The 18,810-nt window shown below is 60.1% G+C and overlaps 2 protein-coding genes across 3 annotated transcripts; both read right to left on the minus strand.

Moving 5' to 3' along the window:
* Positions 1 to 6,110: 6,110 nt before the first annotated feature.
* KCNE3 (potassium voltage-gated channel subfamily E regulatory subunit 3) lies at positions 6,111 to 8,546 on the minus strand. 2 transcript variants are annotated; one of them, XM_057421190.1, is made up of 2 exons: positions 8,464 to 8,546; positions 6,111 to 6,554 (listed from the first exon to the last, which is right to left on the minus strand). In XM_057421190.1, the coding sequence occupies exon 2, from the start codon at positions 6,539 to 6,541 to the stop codon at positions 6,224 to 6,226; it is 318 nt and encodes a 105-aa protein (XP_057277173.1). In that variant the 5' UTR covers positions 6,542 to 6,554; positions 8,464 to 8,546; the 3' UTR covers positions 6,111 to 6,223. The 2 variants fall into 2 exon arrangements, with proteins under 2 accessions (XP_057277173.1, XP_057277172.1); XM_057421189.1 differs by lacking the exon at positions 8,464 to 8,546 and adding an exon at positions 7,899 to 8,020.
* A 1,661-nt stretch (positions 8,547 to 10,207) lies between these two features.
* On the minus strand, positions 10,208 to 12,175 carry LIPT2 (lipoyl(octanoyl) transferase 2). The gene is made up of 2 exons (XM_057421188.1): positions 11,722 to 12,175; positions 10,208 to 10,475 (listed from the first exon to the last, which is right to left on the minus strand). The coding sequence occupies exons 1-2, from the start codon at positions 12,158 to 12,160 to the stop codon at positions 10,243 to 10,245; spliced, it is 672 nt and encodes a 223-aa protein (XP_057277171.1). The 5' UTR covers positions 12,161 to 12,175; the 3' UTR covers positions 10,208 to 10,242.
* Positions 12,176 to 18,810: the final 6,635 nt, after the last annotated feature.

Below are 18,810 nucleotides of genomic sequence, written 5' to 3' on the forward strand. Positions count from 1 at the left end.
ACACTTCCAGAGCAGGCATTGGTCCAGCTCTCCACATTCTCCCTCTGGAGTAAGCACTGATCCAGCTCTCCATGTTCCATCTCTGGAGTAGGCACTGATCCATCTCTCCACATTTTCCCTCTGGAGTAAGCACTGATCCAGCTCTCCACATTCTCCCTCTGGAGTAAGCACTGATCCAGCTCTCCATGTTCCATCTCTGGAGTAGGCACTGATCCATCTCTCCACATTCTCCCTCTGGAGTAAGCACTGATCCAGCTCTCCACATTCTCCCTCTGGAGTAAGCACTGATCCAGCTCTCCATGTTCCATCTCTGGAGTAGGCACTGATCCATCTCTCCACATTTTCCCTCTGAAGTAAGCACTGATCCAGCTCTCCACATTCTCCCTCTGGAGTAAGCACTGATCCAGCTCTCCATGTTCCATCTCTGGAGTAGGCACTGATCCATCTCTCCACATTTTCCCTCTGGAGTAAGCACTGATCCAGCTCTCCATGTTCCATCTCTGGAGTAGGCACTGGTCCAGGTCTCCACATTCTCCCTCTGGAGTAAGCACTGATCCATCTCTCCACATTCTCCCTCTGGAGTAAGCACTGATCCAGCTCTCAGTGTCCTCCCTTCTCTCAGGGCACAGGTTCCATCCAGAGCTGTTCCTTCACCAGGGAAGTTTCAGTGCCTCCTGTTCACTCTTGGCCTCAGCACCCCAGGGAATCTGGCTTCAGTCAGCAGCCTCCTCGTATATCAATGCTTGTCCTTTACAGACCAGAAAGCAAGCCCAGAGCTGGTTATTTTTAACCCTCCCCTCTAGGTATTATTAGCTCATGTGTGTGCTGAGCACTTGTACACTAGTTGCATCCAGCTGCAGGGATGTAGCGATAGGACAAGGGGTGATGGGTTCAAACTGAAACAGAGGAAGTTCAGGTTGGAGATAAGGCAGAAGCTCTTCCCTGTGAGGGTGTTGAGGTGCTGGCACAGGGTGCCCAGAGAAGCTGTGGCTGCCCCATCCCTGGCAGTGCTCAAGGCCAGGTTGGACACAGGGGCTTGGAGCAAGCTGCTCTATGGAAGGGGTCCCTGCCCGTGGCAGGGGTTGGAGCTGGAGGAGCTTTAAGGTCCCTTCATCCCAAACCACTCCATGAATAATCCCAAGATACAGAGTAAGCTGTGTGGAACTGAGAAGTTCTGTACTGAAAACTTCCTGCAAGGAGAATACACGAGATCCTGGTCTCTGGGATCTCCTGACGGTCAGTAAAAGAAATGCTCTTTTGGTCTGTATTAAGAAATCCTGCTTTTCCTTCCCCTTGCGGCAGGTGTTGTAGGTACCCACAGGACAGTCAAGCTGATCTGAGCTGCCCCATAGTTTCACAGTCCCAACAGTCACTTTTATCACTAGACTTATGATAACACTGCTATAGCTTATCATCAGCCTGTGTGTCTCATCCTTCAGCTGGCCTGACCCCAAGTGTCTTTTCTGCTCATCTGGGTGAGAACAGGGGAAGAAAAGGGCAACAAAGAGCAGGAAAAGGGAAGACACAGACTTGTACTGATGAAAACTGCAGTGCAGAGGAGGCCTGGGCCGTGCTTGCTCACGAGTGTAAAATGTGATGCAAAAAGGGTCCAGTGTAGCCCCGAATCCAGGCTCTTCCTGCTCGGGGCTCCTCAGCTGATAATTTGGCAGCTTTCAGTGCCCATCTGGGAGCAGCAGACACCAGGGAAGGGAGATGATGCTTTGAAGAGGGGCTCTGAAAGCCAAAGTCTCCTGAAGGCTGCATTTCCATGGTGTGCTTAAAACCAAGCTTGCAAAATGACTTCTGTGGGTTAGGCAAAACCTGCAGCAGCAGTTATGGGAGCAGCTTTAGGGAAGAGGCAGATGGCAAAGGCAGCTTTTGTGGGAGCACCCCGCGGAGAAGAGCCGGGAGGGACCAGTGCTCCCTCTGCTGCCGCAGGGATGCATCCCGCTGTGCAGGCAGCTCGCAAAGGCGACCCGACCGAGCGGCTGGAGGGGTCTGCCCCGCACAGAGAGAGAACTGAGAGGGGCAGAATAAACGCTTTTCATGCCTGCGCTCACGTTGGTTTCCCTCATCTTTACCTAAAGCATCCGCTGTGAGAGAGGGAACTCGGACGGACAGCCTTCCATTGCAGGGGGATGACAGAAAACACAGGACAAAGGCCGTGGAGAGCTTAAAGCAACCGGCAATTCCTGCAGAGCTTCACATCTGAGTTACTGTGGGTAGCAATTGCCAGTGATCCATGGGCTGCCCTTAGTCCCCTCCCCACCTTTTCCACCCCTGGCTGTGTAGCGCTTAGCTGTAGCTGTAGGCATGGGACAAATAGAGCTCATGAGGGCTCCTTAGCAGCTAACGGTCATTCAGTTAGCACCAAAACAGCACCCAGTGGTAGCTGTGCACCATACCCATCAGGCACATCGTGCTGCAGCATCTGCTGCAGATCACAGCGTGCTGCAGCCGGCACGAGGAGCAGAACCAGCAAGAACAGCAGACAGGGAGGGCGAGAGGGGCTGGGGAAGTAGATGGGACTCCCCACTAACACATAGAGGATGCTTGTGCAGCATCCATCTGCTGCATCCAGCTCCTCTCTGCCATGCCATGAACTGGGAATGCTTTCCCTTTCCCTACTGTGAACAGGAGGTGCTTTCCTTTCCCCTCCTTTTTCTCTTGTTCCTAATGTTCCCCAAGATTAACTTTCCCCATCACGACCCCCGTGTGCCACAGCCTGCAGATAGGCATTGGTGTGTGTGAGCCTGGCCTGCCACACACGATGGGAAAGCAGTGTGCCCTTCCCAGGCCAGCAGCCTGCTCCTTCCCTGCATGCCCACCCCATCAGCAGTGCAGGATTCCCACTGAGCACTGACTTCAGAGAACCACAGGATCCCAAAGTGGCTTGGGTTGAAAGAGACCTTAATGTTCCTCCAGCTCCAAGCCCTGCCACAGGAAGGGACCCCTTCCACTGGAGCAGCTTGCTCCAAGCCCCTGTGTCCAACCTGGCCTTGAACACTGCCAGGGATGGGGCAGCCACAGCTTCTCTGGGCACCCTGGGCCAGCGCCTCAGCACCCTCCCAGGGAAGAGCTTCTGCCTAAGAGCTCAGCTCAGTCTCCCCTCGGGCAGGTTCAAGCCATTCCCCTTGGCCTGGCCCTACATCCCTTGTCCCAAGCCCCTCTCCAGCTTTCCTGCAGCCCCTTCAGGCACTGGAGCTGCTCTCAGGTCTTCCCTTCAGGAGCCTTCTCTTCTCCAGGCTGCCCCAGCCCAGCTCTCTCAGCCTGGCTCCAGAGCAGAGCTGCTCCAGCCCTCGCAGCAGCTCCATGGCCTCCTCTGGCCTCACTCCAACAGCTCCACGTCCCTCTTGTGCTGCTGCCCCAGAGCTGGACCAGGACTGCAGGGGGGGTCTCCCCACACAGACAGTACATCACCAGCTGCCAGAGGCACCTTGTGCCGGTGACTCAACAGCCCCTGATACCCCCAGCATCACTCAGTGATACCATCACTATCAGGCCTATTTCACCTTGTCTATTCCTTATCATAATGCCCAGCATCAAAGCAACCCCAGGACCAGTCCTCTGTGATTCCCGTTGCTCCAACAGTCCTATCTTTGATTCACTAAACCAAAGTCAGCCTGAACTCCCCATACACACAACTTTCAATGTCCTTTCCCAAGTACGGTCTCACTGCTCCAGACATCATCTCACCTGTGATTCCTTGCTGTGTGCCAAGGAAAACCACCTTAAATAGGCCAGCCTCCCATGAGCCCTCTTCTTTTCTTTCTACCTGCACTGCCAAAACCCCAAGTGCAGTCAGCTGTGATTTGCACAGCTGGGTTTAGTGATTCAGACAAGGCCAGCACTTCCGCAGCTCTTCCCTCTTCTTCCTTGCTGTAACTACAGGAACGAGCTCTGGGATGAGCACCTACTTAGTTGTGAACTCCATCCGCTGGCACCTGAAGCAAAACGCACCTCAGGAGGCTCCCAAATCTGTTCTTCCCCCATATCCCCCTGTTTCTGTACCCCTTTGAGCATCCTCAGCAGTTCAGTGCAAGTCCCTGCTGCGGATCAGCTTGCCAAGGTGATCCAGAGACATGGTCTCATGGGGACAACCCAACCAGCTTGTGGGTCCCATGAGGACACCCAACCAGCCTGAAGCCATGGGTCCCATGGGGACACCAGCCAGCTCTTGCCTCAGGGGTGCCAGGGTGCCCCATTGAAGAAGCACAGGGATCCTGAGGCAGCTGCCACAAGGTGGCACTGGCATCTTGTCCCCCAGCCTGGTGACATCCAGCCTGAGGCCCCAGGGTGGGGGCACCCAGAGCATCCCCCAGCCCTGCTGCAGGGTCTGGTGTGAGTTTAACTGTGGGCATGGACAGGAGGAGCTGCGGTGGGTCAGAAATGGGGTGGATACTGGTCACTGCAGGAGCTGTGTCTTGTGAGGGATTTTCCTCTTTAGGCTCTTCTGGATTAGGGAAAAGCAGCGTTTTCTTCTTTATGACATACAACCCAGTTACAGGGCTGCCCCCAGGTCACAGCACCAGAAGCTTCGTGTCACCAGATCTGCCTGATGTGGGTCGGTAACCATCAAGGAGAGGCACATCACCCAGGGGGGTTTGGGTACCACACTCGCCCATCCCATCACAGGGACCCCCGTCTGCAGCTCATCCCACCGCAGGAGCTGCTATGAGAGGAGGCCCAGCACCACAGTGGTGGGGAACACTGGAGCGTGGTGTGTGCTTGCACCTCATGGGTGCAGCCACCTCGGCCTGGCCCCATTCCCCTGCTTTATTTGCAGATAAAGGGTTTATTTTCTTTTCCCAGCGCCGCAGCTGCAGGACAAACACAACGAAGCCTCCTGAGATACCTCCCCCTTGGGCCGGGTGCCTGCGGAAGCGCTGGTGTTTGTCCCTGGGCCTCCTCCTTTGGCACCTCGTGCCTGTTGAGAAACCACAACGGGCTCAGCCCCATGCTGGGCACCCCCGAACCGCTCTGATCTGGGGGTTGTGCCCAAGGTGAGGCCATGGGAAACCAGGAACTGGTCCCTGAGCTCCTCCGGTGCCGAGGTCACAGCCCTGCCCCAAGGCGCTCGCTCACACCCAGTGCTGGGCTGGGGATCAGGCTCTGGCGTCACTGTTTGGGCTGGGGCATCGCAGCCGGGTTTCACCTTTGAGTGCAGGCGGAAAGGGCCCCGTGGGCCAGATAATCGACTGCAATTAAAGACATTCATTATGCCATTATTACAGGGTAAGATAAGCGCGGGACTGGGTCACCGCTGCTCTTCTGGAGGACGGGGACACGTCTTGGACCCACTCCATGGGTCAATCCTAAACCTGGGCAGCTTCATAGCAGAGCCAAAGGCAAGGAGCCAAAGCAGGACCCAAGAACATCCCCTTCCCGTCCACCTCTGTGCCCTCAGCCCGTGGAAAACACATTTGGGACCTGCGGTACAAAAGGCCAAAGCTACAGCCGACAGCAGGAAGGAAGCAGGAAAAACTCCGGCATCACCGTCCGGAGCCCGCAGAGACCTTTGGTGACACGTGGAGCCGGATGCCTTCAGCCAGGCTCAGGCCATGCTCACAGCGTGTGCCCATGGAGGGAGTGATGCTCCCTGGATGGCAGCAGGGAGGAAGCATCTCATGTCCTGGGGTCGGGACTGCGATGCTGGGTGGGGACGTGCCCCATCATCGGGGCTGTGATGCCACCAAGGGGCTGCCCTCAAAGCCACCTCGGCACTGGCATGGGTGGGTGCACCACGGATTGCCCCCAACACTGACAGTGCTCAGAGAAGAAGCAATCGTGGACCCACAGGAGACAGCCACCTCCTTTAATTCCCCACCAGAAACGCAGGGTTCAACTATTACAGGGTTTTAGCACCAGGAAAACCCACTGGCCCGAGTCAGGAAGCTGCTGGGAGCCCACCACCAGCTGATGTGCACAGGGAGATGGTGAGTTTGTCTCCTTGGAGACCCCTGCCACCCTTGGGAGCCCACGGTGGGCAAGGAGCTGCTTCTGCTCCTGCCATCCCCCTGGGGCTGAGCCAAGGTGGGTCCGCAGGGGGGGTCTCACCCCACCAGGCAGGAGCTGTAACCCAGCCGGGATGTCCCCACGCTGCTCACCCCCACGGGGACACCGGGTGGGTTTCCCAACCGCTCCCACAAGGAGCAGGATGCTCAGCAGCGACGTGACCCCAAATCCCCCGGCTCCGGGGGGGGAGAAGGCGCCACGGGTGGGCTCAGATCATGGAGACCCTGTTCTTGATGTAGACGTGGTACGGGTCGCTGCGCTTCTCCACCTTGCGGGAGCGGGTGTAGCCCAGGATGAGGCTGCCCACGGTGGCGGCAAAGAGGGTCATGACGAAGAGGATGTACAGGAAGGCGTTGTCGTCGCGGCCGGGCCGGGCACTGCTGCTGCTGCTGCTGCTGCGTGTGACAGCGGCGCCCGCAGCGCGGTCGGAAGCGCACAGCGGGATCCCGTGTAGGGTCTGGTTCAAGGCATCAAGCACCGCCTGCAGGCTTCGGTGCCAGGTCTCCGTCTGGTTGTGCTCCTCCATGGCCTCCTCTGTGCTGTGGGAGGGAAGGAGCAGCTTGGGGTGATGCTGGGATGTCCCACGGGACCCAACCAGGACCCCAAAATGGTCCTTGAGTCACAAAATCCCAGAGTGCTTTGGCTTGGAGGCACCCTAAAGCTCCTCCAGTTCCAAGCAGTGGCAGGGACCCCTTCCATAGAGCAGCTTGCTCCAAGCCCCTGTGTCCAACCTGGCCTTGAACACTGCCAGGGATGGGGCAGCCACAGCTTCTCTGGGCACCCTGTGCCAGCGCCTCAGCACCCTCCCAGGGAAGAGCTTCTGCCTAAGAGCTCAGCTCAGTCTCCCCTCGGGCAGGTTCAAGCCATTCCCCTTGGCCTGGCCCTACAGGCCCCTGATGAAGAACCCCTCTCCGCACCCTCAAAGCACCTCCTCTGCCACACAGCAAGGGTAGGAGTGGGGCACCCAAACCCTTTGTGTTCATGGCAGCCCCCTCCCTCAATCCCACTCCTTCCATGGAGGGGATGAAGCCCCCGCAGCTTCAGGGGTGCCTCCATCTCCTCCCTGGGGCTGAGGACGCAGTGGACACAGACGTCCCAGGGGCCAGGATGGTTGGGTTCACAGCCTGCTTTCCCTAGAGACATGCAGTGACAGTGAGCACCACCCATGTCCTGCACCCAGATCCAGCACCCAAGGGACCCCGGGAAGCCGGCCTGGGGTCCCCCATTCTCAGTAGCAGCTCCAGGATGGATCCTGCCATGCATCCACACTACTCCAGGCTAAGTTCCCTAGGGCAAGGAGCTGCAGTGGTGCTGGCAGGGGGTCCAGCACCCCATGCACCCCTCTGGATTCATCCCAAGGGGTCGCTGACCTAAACCCACCCCAGGATTTCCCTCCCCATGGATCCCAGCACCCCCCAAACCCCACGGGGACACAGAGCCCCTCTGCCAGCCCACCCCAGACCCCCACATGCCCTATGCACCCTTGAGCACCTTCACACCTTGCTGGGGCTTTAGAGCAGGCACAGATGGGACACAGGGACATGGTCCCCTGCATGTGCCACCCTTTGGGACACAGAAACCACTGCTGTCCCCCCCACCGGGGTGGCCACCCCCTGGTCCAGAGCACCCCATGCAGGCAGCACCAGCAGCTCTACCCCATGCACAACCTCCCCATAAAAGGGTGACCCCAAACCCGTGCTGCACCTCCGCGGATGAGACCCCAGCAGTGAGGAGGAGGAGGAGGAAGGGGCTGAGCAGCCACGAGTCCACGGGGAAGGGCTCGGGGCCGCGTTTGAAGCAGGAGGAAGCTGAATTGGGGGGGGGGGGGTAGGGCAGTTAAAGGGGATAAAGGACCACGGGGGGCAGCGGGGGGCCGCACTCACCGGGGCCTCCTTCGCCTGCGCTGCTGCCCCGCGGAGCCGGCACTGGGGCATCGCGGGGGCCGCGGCCCGGGCGGGGAGCTCCGCGCTGCCTCCTCCCCTTCCCGGGGCAGAGCCACCTGCCCGGGGCCGGGAGAGCCGGAGCCGCCGCTTCCCCCCGCCCCACGGCCGCTCCTTCCCGCCCCTCCTCCGGCCGGTGCCGCCGTCACCGAGCCCTGCACCGGGCACCGGGGCTGCTCAGGGCGCGCTCCTTCCCCAGGCTCCATTGCCGGAGCTGAGCCGGCTCCACGCAACGGGAATTGCCCCTCTGCTACCTCCCAGCTGCCCACCCGAACCCTCTGGAGGCTGCGGGGCGGGGGCACCCATGGGTGGCTCGCGGGGATCCCCAGTGCAGAAACCCCAAAGCTTGTGGGGCACAAAGAGGACCCGGAGCAGCGGGTGAGAAGGGATGCATGTGGGGCTCAGGTCTGGTTCTGAGCAGGGCGCAGGGGCTTTATTTGCCATTTTCCATCTCTCCCATCTCGGACACATGCAGAGACTTGGGATGGGTCATGGTTGTGCCATCTACCAGCAGGGAGAAGGCTTTGGGGAGCCCAGCCCCTCCTGCCCACTGGGAGAGCTGCAAGCATCCCCAAGGGGCAGCAGGCAGCTCTGGAAGCTCCACCCCATGTTGGCTTCTTACCACTTAAGAAACCCACTGATGAAATCAGTTTGTGTGTCTCTATCGACAGGTTTGCATTGATGGGCAGGACCTTGGTGCCATCGCAGCCCTGGGATGCTGCATCCCGTCACTGTGAGCCCACGTTGATGCTGTGTATGGAGCAGTCATTTCGGAGGTGCCAACACCATGGAGCCAGCAGGAGCAGGTCCTCATTACCCAGGCCCAATCCCATGCTGTGTGGTTGGTCCCACGGGATCTGTGATGGCCACAGCTCCTCTCCCTGGGCATCCCAACCCCTTCCCCTCCTCTTCCGGCTTTCCCACATGGGCATCCATCCAGTGGTCTTTAATCACCGCTCACAGCCTCTCATTAGCGATTGTTCCTCAAGCACATCACTTCCTCTGGGCTGCATCAGCCTTCCAGTGCCTAAAGGGGCTACAGGAGACCCGGAGAGGGGCTTTGGACAAGGGCCTGTAGGGCCAGGCCAAGGGGAATGGCTTGAACCTGCCCGAGGGGAGACTGAGCTGAGCTCTCAGGCAGAAGCTCTTCCCTGTGAGGGTGCTGAGGCGCTGGCACAGGGTGCCCAGAGAAGCTGTGGCTGCCCCATCCCTGGCAGTGTTCAAGGCCAGGTTGGACACAGGGGCTTGGAGCAAGCTGCTCCAGTGGAAGGGGTCCCTGGCCATGGCAGGGGTTGGAACTAGAGGAGCTTTAAGGTCCCTTCCACCCAAACCAGGCTGTGGTTCTATGATTTTCCAGCCACCCAACACCACAGCGAGAATCCTTCTTTGCCATGTGAGGGTTTCTCTGGGTGCAGAGCAAGGCTGTTATTCACTAAGTCCTGGGGAAAATGAGCAAAGGATCAGCAGTGAAGTTCCCAGCAACTCTCTTTATAGAAAATCTGCCTCTTTACGCAGCAGCGAGGGAAGGATGCTCGACCCCCTTCTTGTCATCCATTGGGGGTGTGAGTGCTCACCCAAATCTGGGATATTTAGGAGAAAACAGGCAGAGATAAACCCACAAAAGCACCTATTTGAGCATCTCCCGAGTGCGCAGCGGGGATGTGGTACCCATGGAGGTCTCGACCCACGGAGCTGCGGACAGCAGCCCTGATGGGGGTTTGGGTGTTTAAGCAACAGCCTGACCCTCTCTGTACCACCGCAGGCAAAGGCACTTTGCAGTAAAGCCCCAGGTGGCTCCATCACCACCACCCCAAGTGGCTCCATCACCACCACCCCAAGTGGCTCCATCACCACCACCCCGAGTGGCTCCATCACCACCACCCCAGGTGGCTCCATCACCACCACCCCAAGTGGCTCCATCACCACCACCCCGAGTGGCTCCATCACCACCACCCTGAGTGGCTCCATCACCACCACCCCAAGTGGCTCCATCACCACCACCCCGAGTGGCTCCATCACCACCACCCCAGCCTCCATCAGTGGCTCCATCACCACCACCCCAAGGGCTCCATCACCACCACCCCGAGTGGCTCCATCACCACCACCCCGAGTGGCTCCATCACCACCACCCCAAGTGGCTCCATCACCACCACCCCGAGTGGCTCCATCACCACCACCCCAAGGGCTCCATCACCACCACCCCGAGTGGCTCCATCACCCACCATTCATCACTTCACACCAGGACACCAGGACACTGGAGTTCACCAGGGCTCCCATCACGGCTCTCTTAGTCCCCGGGCTCCTCCGAGAAGACCAAGGTGCAGTCAAAGACCTCCCGGAAGGAGTCGAGGAAGGGCTCGAGGACGTGCTCCACCGGGACGTGCCGGCCCAGCTCTCGGCTCAGTGAGGTGACCCCTTTCCCCTCCAGCCCGCAGGGCACGATGTGCTCGAACCAGCTGAGGTCGGTGCAGCAGTTCAGCGCCAGCCCATGCGATGTGATGTGGCTCCTGCAGTGCACCCCTGCCCGGACCGAAGCACCCCCTCACCCCGGTCAGCACCCACTGCAAGGGCACACCATGAAGGGGGGCTGTGGGGCATGGGGAGAGGGACAGGGGAATGGGGGGGGGGGGGGTCCAGGGGACCAGGCTGTAGGCACTCAGCTCTGGAGTGCAGGGTGCTGGGCCCTGCTTTGGGGTGCCTCTGCTTGGGCTGCACCCCACCGCACCCCATAGCACACCCCCCAGTGTACCTCCCACCCAAAACACACCCCTCCATCCCCAATGCATCCCCTCGAGGGCACCCCCCGGTGCACCCCCATCCGGTATAACCCCCTTTCCCCTCTACACTCACCCCCATACACCCCTCCCCGGGGCATCACCCCTGCTCTAACCCCCCCTTTCCCTGTAGACCCCCCCAGTGTTCACCCCCCAGTTTATCCCCCCATAAACCCCTCCCTGCTGCTCCCCCCCCCAATACCCTTCTCCCCAGTACTCCCTCTCCCTGTGCACACCCCCCCACCCCCAGGTACAGCCTCCCCAGTGCCCCCCCCCCCGTACAGCCGCTTCCCAGCACACAGACCCTCGGTGCACGATCCCCCCCGAACCCCGCCCCGATGCTCTCCCCTCGATCCATGTTTCCCTCCCGCTAAACCCCACCCCCGGTCCAGCCCCGCTTCGGTGCCTCCCCTTCCCGTTGCGCACCCCCCGGTCAACGTTCCCCCCCCCCCCCCGTAAACCCATCTCCCGGTCCCAACGCTCCCGTTGCTCACCCTCCGCTCCCGTTCCCCCTCCCCCCGTAAACCCATCCCCAGGTCCTTCCCTTCCCGTTGCGCCCCCCCCCGGTCCCCGTTCCCCCCCCCCACCGTAAACCCATCCCCCGGTCCCTCCCTTCCCGTTCCCTCCTCTCCCGTTGCGCAGCCCCGGTCCCCGTTCCCCCCCCATCTTAAACCCATCCCCCGGTCCCTCCGCTCCCGTCCCCCCCTCCCGTTCCTTCTCCCCCGTTCCCTCCGCTCCCGTTCCCCCCCTCCCCTCCCGTCCCCCGTCCCCCACCCGGTCCCTCCGCTTCCGTTCCCTCCTCCCGTTCCCCCCCCGGTCCCTCCGCTCCCGTTGCCCCCCCCGTTCCTTCCCCCCCGTTCCCTCTCCCCCGCTCCCTCCGCTCCCGTTGCCCCCCTTCCCGTTCCTTCTCCCCCGGTCCCTCCGCTCCCGTTCCCCTCCCGTTCCCCCCCCGCTCTCTCCGCTCCCGTTGCTCCCCGCTCTGCGGCGCTCACCGATGGCGCAGACCTTGCTCTCCCCGAGCCAGACGCCGGTGAAGGGCGGCGGGAGGGCGCGGGCTGCGCCGAGGCCGAGGCGGCGGCAGAGCCTCAGGCCCAGCTCCTCCAGGGCCCCCACGTAGCGGCGCAGCGGGAGGCGGCGGCGGCGCAGGTCGAGCACGGGGAAGGCCAGGAGCTGCCCGGGCCCGTGGAACGTGACGTGGCCCCCGCGCCGCGCCGCCACCAGCGCCGCTCCCCGCGCCCGCAGCCCCGCGGCCGCCGCCGGCCCCGGCGCCCCCCGCAGCCCCCAGGCGTACACGGGCCCCGCCGGCTCGCTCAGCACCAGGCTCTCGGCCGCGGCCGCCCGCGCCGCCGCCACGCAGCGCTCCTGCACCCGCAGCGCCTGCGGGTAGGGCCGCAGCCCCAGCAGCAGCACCCGCACCGCGCCCGGAGGCATCGCGGGGCCCGCAGCGCAGCGCGGAGCACGGGGACCGGGCCGGGGAGGGGGGGGCAGCGGCAGCCGGGAGGAGTCGGGCGGGGAGGGAGGGGAAGGGGGAGAGGGGCAGGGACGGGGAACGGGGCAGCTTGCACAGAGCAGGGGGGGAGCAGGGCAGGGGGGACAGGGATGTGAGCAGCAGCGGGCGCGGGGCTGGGGGCCTCAGCGTAAGGACATGGAGCTGCTGGAGCGAGGCCAGAGGAGGCCGCGAGGATGAGCAGGGGCTGGAGCAGCTCCTGTATGGAGCCAGGCTGAGAACATTGGGGCTGTTGAGGGTGGGGAAGAGAAGCTGCGTGGAGACCTCAGAGCAGCTTCCAGTGTGTGAAGGGGGCTACAAGGATGCTGGGGAGGGACTCTTCATCAGGGACTGCAGTGATAGGACAAGGGGTGATGGGTTCAAACTGAAACAGGGGAAGTTCAGGTTGGAGATAAGGAAGAAGCTCTTCCCTGGGAGGGTGCTGAGGCACTGGAATGGGTTGCCCAAGGAAGCTGTGAATGCTCCATCCCTGGCAGTGTTCAAGGCCAGGTTGGACAGAGCCTTGGGTGCCATGGTTTAGTGTGAGGTGTCCCTGCCCATGGCAGGGGGTTGGAACTGGGTGATCTCGAGGTCCTTTCCAACCCAAAGCGTTCCATGATTCTGTGAAGGACTGGGGACAGGGATGGAGGACTGGGGAGATGTAGGGATGGAGGATAGGAGATAGGGGTAGGGGACAGGCAGGGAGGATCGGATGGGGAGAAGGGACAGAGGATGGAGGATGGGACAGGGATTGGGGAGAGGGGATGGGGAATGAAGACAGGGGAGGATGGGGGATGGAGACAAGGGATAGGGAATAGGGGACAGGGATGGGAGAAGGGGGTGGAGGTGGAGTTACAGGACGAGCACAAGGGATGGGGATGGGCATAGAGATCAGAGGGGACAAGGGTACAGAGATGGAGGATATGGGACAGGCACAGGTGATGGGGGGACAAGGACAGGAATGGGGAAGGAAAGGTGCTAAGCACAGTGAATGGGGACAGAGACAGAGGACAGGGGAATAGAGGACGATAGTTTGGGGCTGGGGCATGGGACATGGCCTGAGACAGGGTACGGGGGTGCGGTATAGAGGACGGGACGGGGACAGGGGGATCACACTTGGGGACAGGGCAGAGATAGGAAACAGGGCCTGGGGAGGGGGATAAGGCACAGGGATGAGACTGGGGACCTGGGGGTGGCTGATAGGGCCCAGGGCTGCAGTAGGGGAGAGATAGGGCCCCATCACCGCAGGGTGTGGGACACAGAGCACCAAGAGGGAGGACAGGGCATGGGGACACCGTGTCCTGGTGGGGATGGGGTGAACTGGACCTGCTCAGGATGGGGTGCTGCTGATGTTCTGTGCTGGCACCTCAAGGGCATGGGCTGTAGATGAAGTCATTGTGCTGCTGGTGGGGGCCACAGTTTCTCACCCTGCGACTCCCACTTCTCATTCCCCATGCAGAAAATACACAGGTCTGGGCGGAGCGCTCCTGAGTCACCCATTAAACCCTGAGCAAACCATTCCCAGCCCAAGGTCCTTCCAGCTCCCGGCTGGATAAAGCCTGTGACAGCGCGGTTTGAGTTTATAGAGCGTCCTGACTGCGTTCCTGAGCTCTCGGGGTTATGCAAACTGCACCTCCGAGTCCTGGAGAGCTCATTGTGGCCTCTCTGCTCCTAAAAGGGACTTACAGGAAAGATGGGGAGAGGCGTTTCAGCAGGGCCTGTAGGGCCAGGCCAAGGGGAATGGCTTGAACCTGCCCGAGGGGAGACTGAGCTGAGCTCTTAGGCAGAAGCTCTTCCCTGGGAGGGTGCTGAGGCGCTGGCACAGGGTGCCCAGAGAAGCTGTGGCTGCCCCATCCCTGGCAGTGTTCAAGGCCAGGTTGGACACAGGGGCTTGGAGCAAGCTGCTCTAGTGGAAGGGGTCCCTGCCCGAGGCAGGGGTTGGAGCTGGAGGAGCTTTGAGGTCCCTTCAACCCAGCCCATCCCATGTTTTATGATCTCCCCTTTGTCACCGCAGGTAATTCAGCTGTTGTTTGACACCAGCAATAAGGTCTGTGGGGGTATTTGCAAGGAAGGGAAGGCCCATCCCTTTGGTCTTGAAAAACGAGTTCTATAGTGAATGACTTAGGAGATTAATATAGCCTGGGGGGAAATACAGATGGGGAAAACCCCACCATAAACCGCGCCAGGGGTCATGGAACCATGGAACCAACCAGGTTGGAAAAGCCCTTTAAGCTCATCAGTCCAACCATCCCCAGCACTGCCAAGGCCACCACTGCCCCATGGCACTGAGGCCTCGTCTCCACGCTGTGTGAACCCTTGCAGGGACGGTGACTGCAGCCCTGCCCTGGGCAGCCTGTTCCAATGCCTGAGCACCCTCTGGGGCAGGAATTGTTCCTCAGCTCCATCTAAACCTGCCCTGGTGCAGCTTGAGGCCGGTTCCTCTTGTCCCATCCCTTGTTCCTTGGGAGCAGAGCCCAGCCCCTCCTGGCTCCATCCTCCTCTCAGGCACTTGTAGGCAGCCATCAGGTCCCCCCTGAGCCTTCTCTTCTCCTGTTGGAGCAGCACCCAAGCCTCCCCACCTCAAGCACCACTTGAGGGGCTGCTCCATGTCCCTGCCTTGGCAGGACGAGCTCGTACCTTGCACCATCATTGTGTGCGTTGAGCCATTTCCTCTTCGTTATGATTAAGCATCAACTTCTTGCCTGCAGATCAAAGGCAGAGCTCTTCCTTTTTGGCTCGCCCCGGCTCTGCCTGCGTAAGATGAGGGGGGTTCGTGTGTAATAGCTCTGGGATCCTCGTAAGCACCACGACAGGGATGAGTGGGGCTGGGGGGGGGGGATATTTACTGTCCATATCCTGCTTTTGAAGCAGGAAGGAAATGGGGCTGGAAAGGGGCCGTGGATGGCTCCTGCTTTCTCCTTCTGCCAGGCTCTGAGTGCTTTTAAAGTGGGTTTTCCCTTCCTCACGGGGCAATGGGCTCCTCCGGCGCAGCTCTGCCTTTGGGTGCCTGAAACCTTGCGGTGTCAGAGCCCGTTTCCCTGGCACAGGGGCCTCCCTCGGGGAGCTTTGGAGCTTGATGCACATCGGGGCTTAACAGCGGGAGGGGAAGGGGAGGACAAAGGTGGTGGCTGTGGAACAGGTGCCTGGCAAAGGGAACCGACCCAGCCCATGGAGAGACGCAGGCGGATGCAAAGGTCTTGGCTCTGGTGAGGTCCGGGACCAAATTCCTGTTGACTTTGGCAAGGCTGGGATATCCCAGCGGGGTGATGGAGCTCTCCCGGGCTGCCCTCATCCCATCCTCCTTCCAGGCAGGTTGTGTCCACAGCCCCCCCGGAACAGCGGGACTATCGGCTGCTCTGCCGGCATGTACTGATGTGAATCCTTGGAAGCAGGAAGGGCTTCAACACATGGGCCTCAGCTTCGGAGCTGCACAAGCCCAGGTGAAAAAGCCCATCCCAAAGATGCATCCTTGGATGTGGTTTTGGAATCGTTCCCTTCTCCCATAGGGCTGGATGGAGCTCACAGGTCACCTCCTTCCTTGCCCTGGTGGGGTTTGAACCGGAATGGTCCTCCCTGCTGACACCCGGCTGGGCCTCCATGATGTGCAGTGATGGAGAGGTCTCCTGGCCTGGTGCTGGGAAGCCTGAAGCCATGGATTTCTTTTTCCATGATACCTGTTCCTGTGTGATGCCTTGGAAGCATCAGCCAAGCTGCCTACACGGGACACCAGCATCGAGCCCTGCACACAGCAGCTACCGCAGCTACGGTTACCTGCAAGGCCGAACATTCCCAGTACATCTAATTCCATCGGGAACCTTCCCCGAAGTGTGCTGGGATGGAGTCACTCAGGCTGAGTTCGTTCAGGCAGGATCCCGGTGGCGGCTGTGGGTTTCTGTTGTGCTTCTCTTGGTCCTCATCATCTTCTGACCCATCTCGGAGCCAGTGGCCACAGCTCCGCTCCTCCGAGCTTCCCGTGTTTTCCACTGCTGTTTCCATTCACTCACATGCACTGTTTGGTCTTCAGAGACCCCAAGTGAAGATGCTCTTGTCTCCTGTTTGTCCCTAACTGCTGCTCAGAGGTCACCCTCGCCTCTGCCAACCAGCGTGGCTTCATAGACCCACCAAAATGATGCCAGTGAGGTTAAAGACTCACCACAGCATCGTTTAGGATCACAGAATCATGGAATGCTTTGGGTTGGAAAGGACCTTAAGATCAGCCAGTTCCAAGCCCCTGCCATGGGCAGGGACACCTCACACTAAACCATGGCACCCAAGGCTTCATCCAACCTGGCCTTGAACACTGCCAGTGATGGAGCATTCACAACCTCCCTGGGCAACCCATTCCAGTGCCTCAGCACCCTCACAGGAAAGAATTTCCTCCTTATATCCAATCTAAACTTCCCCTGTTTCAGTTTGAACCCATCACCCCTTGTCCTATCACTGCAGTCCCTGATGAAGAGTCCCTCCCCAGCATCCTTGCAGCCCCCTTCACACACTGGAAGCTGCTCTGAGGTCTCCACACAGCTTCTCTTCTCCAGGCTCAACAGCCCCAGTGTTCTCAGCCTGGCTCCATACAGGAGCTGCTCCAGCCCCTGCTCATCCTCGTGGCCTCCTCTGGACTTGTTCCAACAGTTCCATGTCCTTTTTATGTTGTGGACACCAGAACTGCACCCAGTGCTGCAAGTGGGGTCTCACCAGAGCAGAGTAGAGGGGCAGGATCACCTCCTTCGCCCTGCTGGTCACGCTCCTTTGGATGCAGCCCAGGATACGGTTGCTTTCTGGGCTGCGAGCGCACACTGAAGCCGGCTCATGTTCATGTCTAAGGTATGTTTCATGTTCCATTTCTAAGAAGGATCTTCTGGAAGAGCTCAGTTAAGGAGTGGGTTTGGATGCAGTGGGGTTGCATGGGGACAGCAGGCCTATAAGGGACAATGGACACATCTCCAGGTGAGACACCCCCCCCCCCCTGCAGTCCTGCATCCAGCTCAGGGGGCAACACCACCACAGGGATGTGGAGGATGGAGCCAGGAGGGGCTGGGCTCTGCTCCCAAGGAACAAGGGATGGGACAAGAGGAACCGGCCTCAAGCTGCACCAGGGCAGGTTTAGATGGAGCTGAGGAACAATTCCTGCCCCAGAGGGTGCTCAGGCATTGGAACAGGCTGCCCAGGGCAGGGCTGCAGGCTCCGGCCCTGGGGGTGTTTAAAACGTAGATGTGGCCCTTGGGGGCATGGTTTAGAGGTGGATTTGGTGGTGCTGGGTTAACAGTTGGACTCAATGCTCTCAAAGGTCTTTCCCACCACAAATGATTCTGTGATTCTAGGATTGACGTTACTGATCCATGCGCACTTCAAAGTGCCGCAGCAGTGCCGGGCGCAGCCATACCCGCATCCTCAGCAGCATCTTCGTGTGACTGAGTGCCACACTGCCCGGGGAGGGGGACTCCAGCCTAAACAGAGCTGGCAGCGAGGAGGAGGCGATGGGTGGTGGGAAGCAGGCAGGGGCGGGCAGCAGGAGCCCTGGCGTGCGTGAGGTGAAGAGCGCTGCGGGTCCCTCGCTGCTCCCGGCCCCAGCAGCGCAGCTCCAGCGCGGCCCGGAGCGCGGTGTCCAACCGTCACCTGCTGCCGCGGACAGGGAACTGCAGCGCAAGAGATGGGGCCCCGTCACCAGGGGCTGTAGGGACAGGACAAGGGCCGAGGGGTTCACGCTGAAACAGGGGAAGGTCAGGTGGGAGGTAACCATGTTATGGAGTTTAACCGTGCCAAGGTCCTGCACCTGGGTGGGAGCAATCCCAGGCACAGCTACGGGTTGGGCAGAGAAGAGATTCAGAGCAGCCCAAGGAGAGGGACTTGGGGGTGTTGGTCCATGAGAAAATGAACATGAGCCGGCTTCAGTGTGCGCTCGCAGCCCAGAAAGCAACCGTATCCTGGGCTGCATCAAAAGGAGTGGGACCAGCAGGGCGAAGGAGGTGATCCTGCCCCTCTGCTCTGCTCTTGTGAGACCTCACCTGGAGCATTGTGTGCAGTTCTGGTGTCCTCAGCATCAGAAGGACATGGAACTGTTGGAACAAGTCCAGAGGAGGCCACGAGGATGAGCAGGGGCTGGAGCAGCTCCTGTATGGAGCCAGGCTGAGAACATTGGGGCTGTTGAGCCTGGAGAAGAGAAGCTGTGTGGAGACCTCAGAGCAACTTCCAGTGTGTGAAGGGGGCTACAAGGATGCTGGGGAGGGACTCTTCATTAGGGACTGTAGTGATAGGACAAGGGGTGATGGGTTCAGACTGAAACAGGGGAAGTTCAGGTTGGAGATAAGGCAGAAGCTCTTTCCTGGGAGGGTGCTGAGGCACTGGAATGGGTTGCCCAGGGAGGTTGTGAATGCTCCATCCCTGGCAGTGTTCAAGGCCAGGTTGGACAGAGCCTTGGGTGCCATGGTTTAGTGTGAGGTGTCCCTGCCCATGGCAGGGGGTTGGAACTGGATGATCTTCAGGTCCTGTCCAACCCAAACCATTCTGTGATTCTATGATTCTATGACAGGCACAAAATGAACAACTATGGGCACAAGTTGCTCCTGGGAGATTCCCCCTGGTGAGTCGCATCGGT

The sequence above is a fragment of the Pezoporus wallicus genome, unplaced genomic scaffold, assembly GCF_028554395.1.
Source record: "Pezoporus wallicus isolate ANWC-B61680 ecotype Strahan unplaced genomic scaffold, APGP_CSIRO_Pwel_v1 contig_8372, whole genome shotgun sequence".
NCBI lineage: Eukaryota > Metazoa > Chordata > Aves > Psittaciformes > Psittacidae > Pezoporus > Pezoporus wallicus.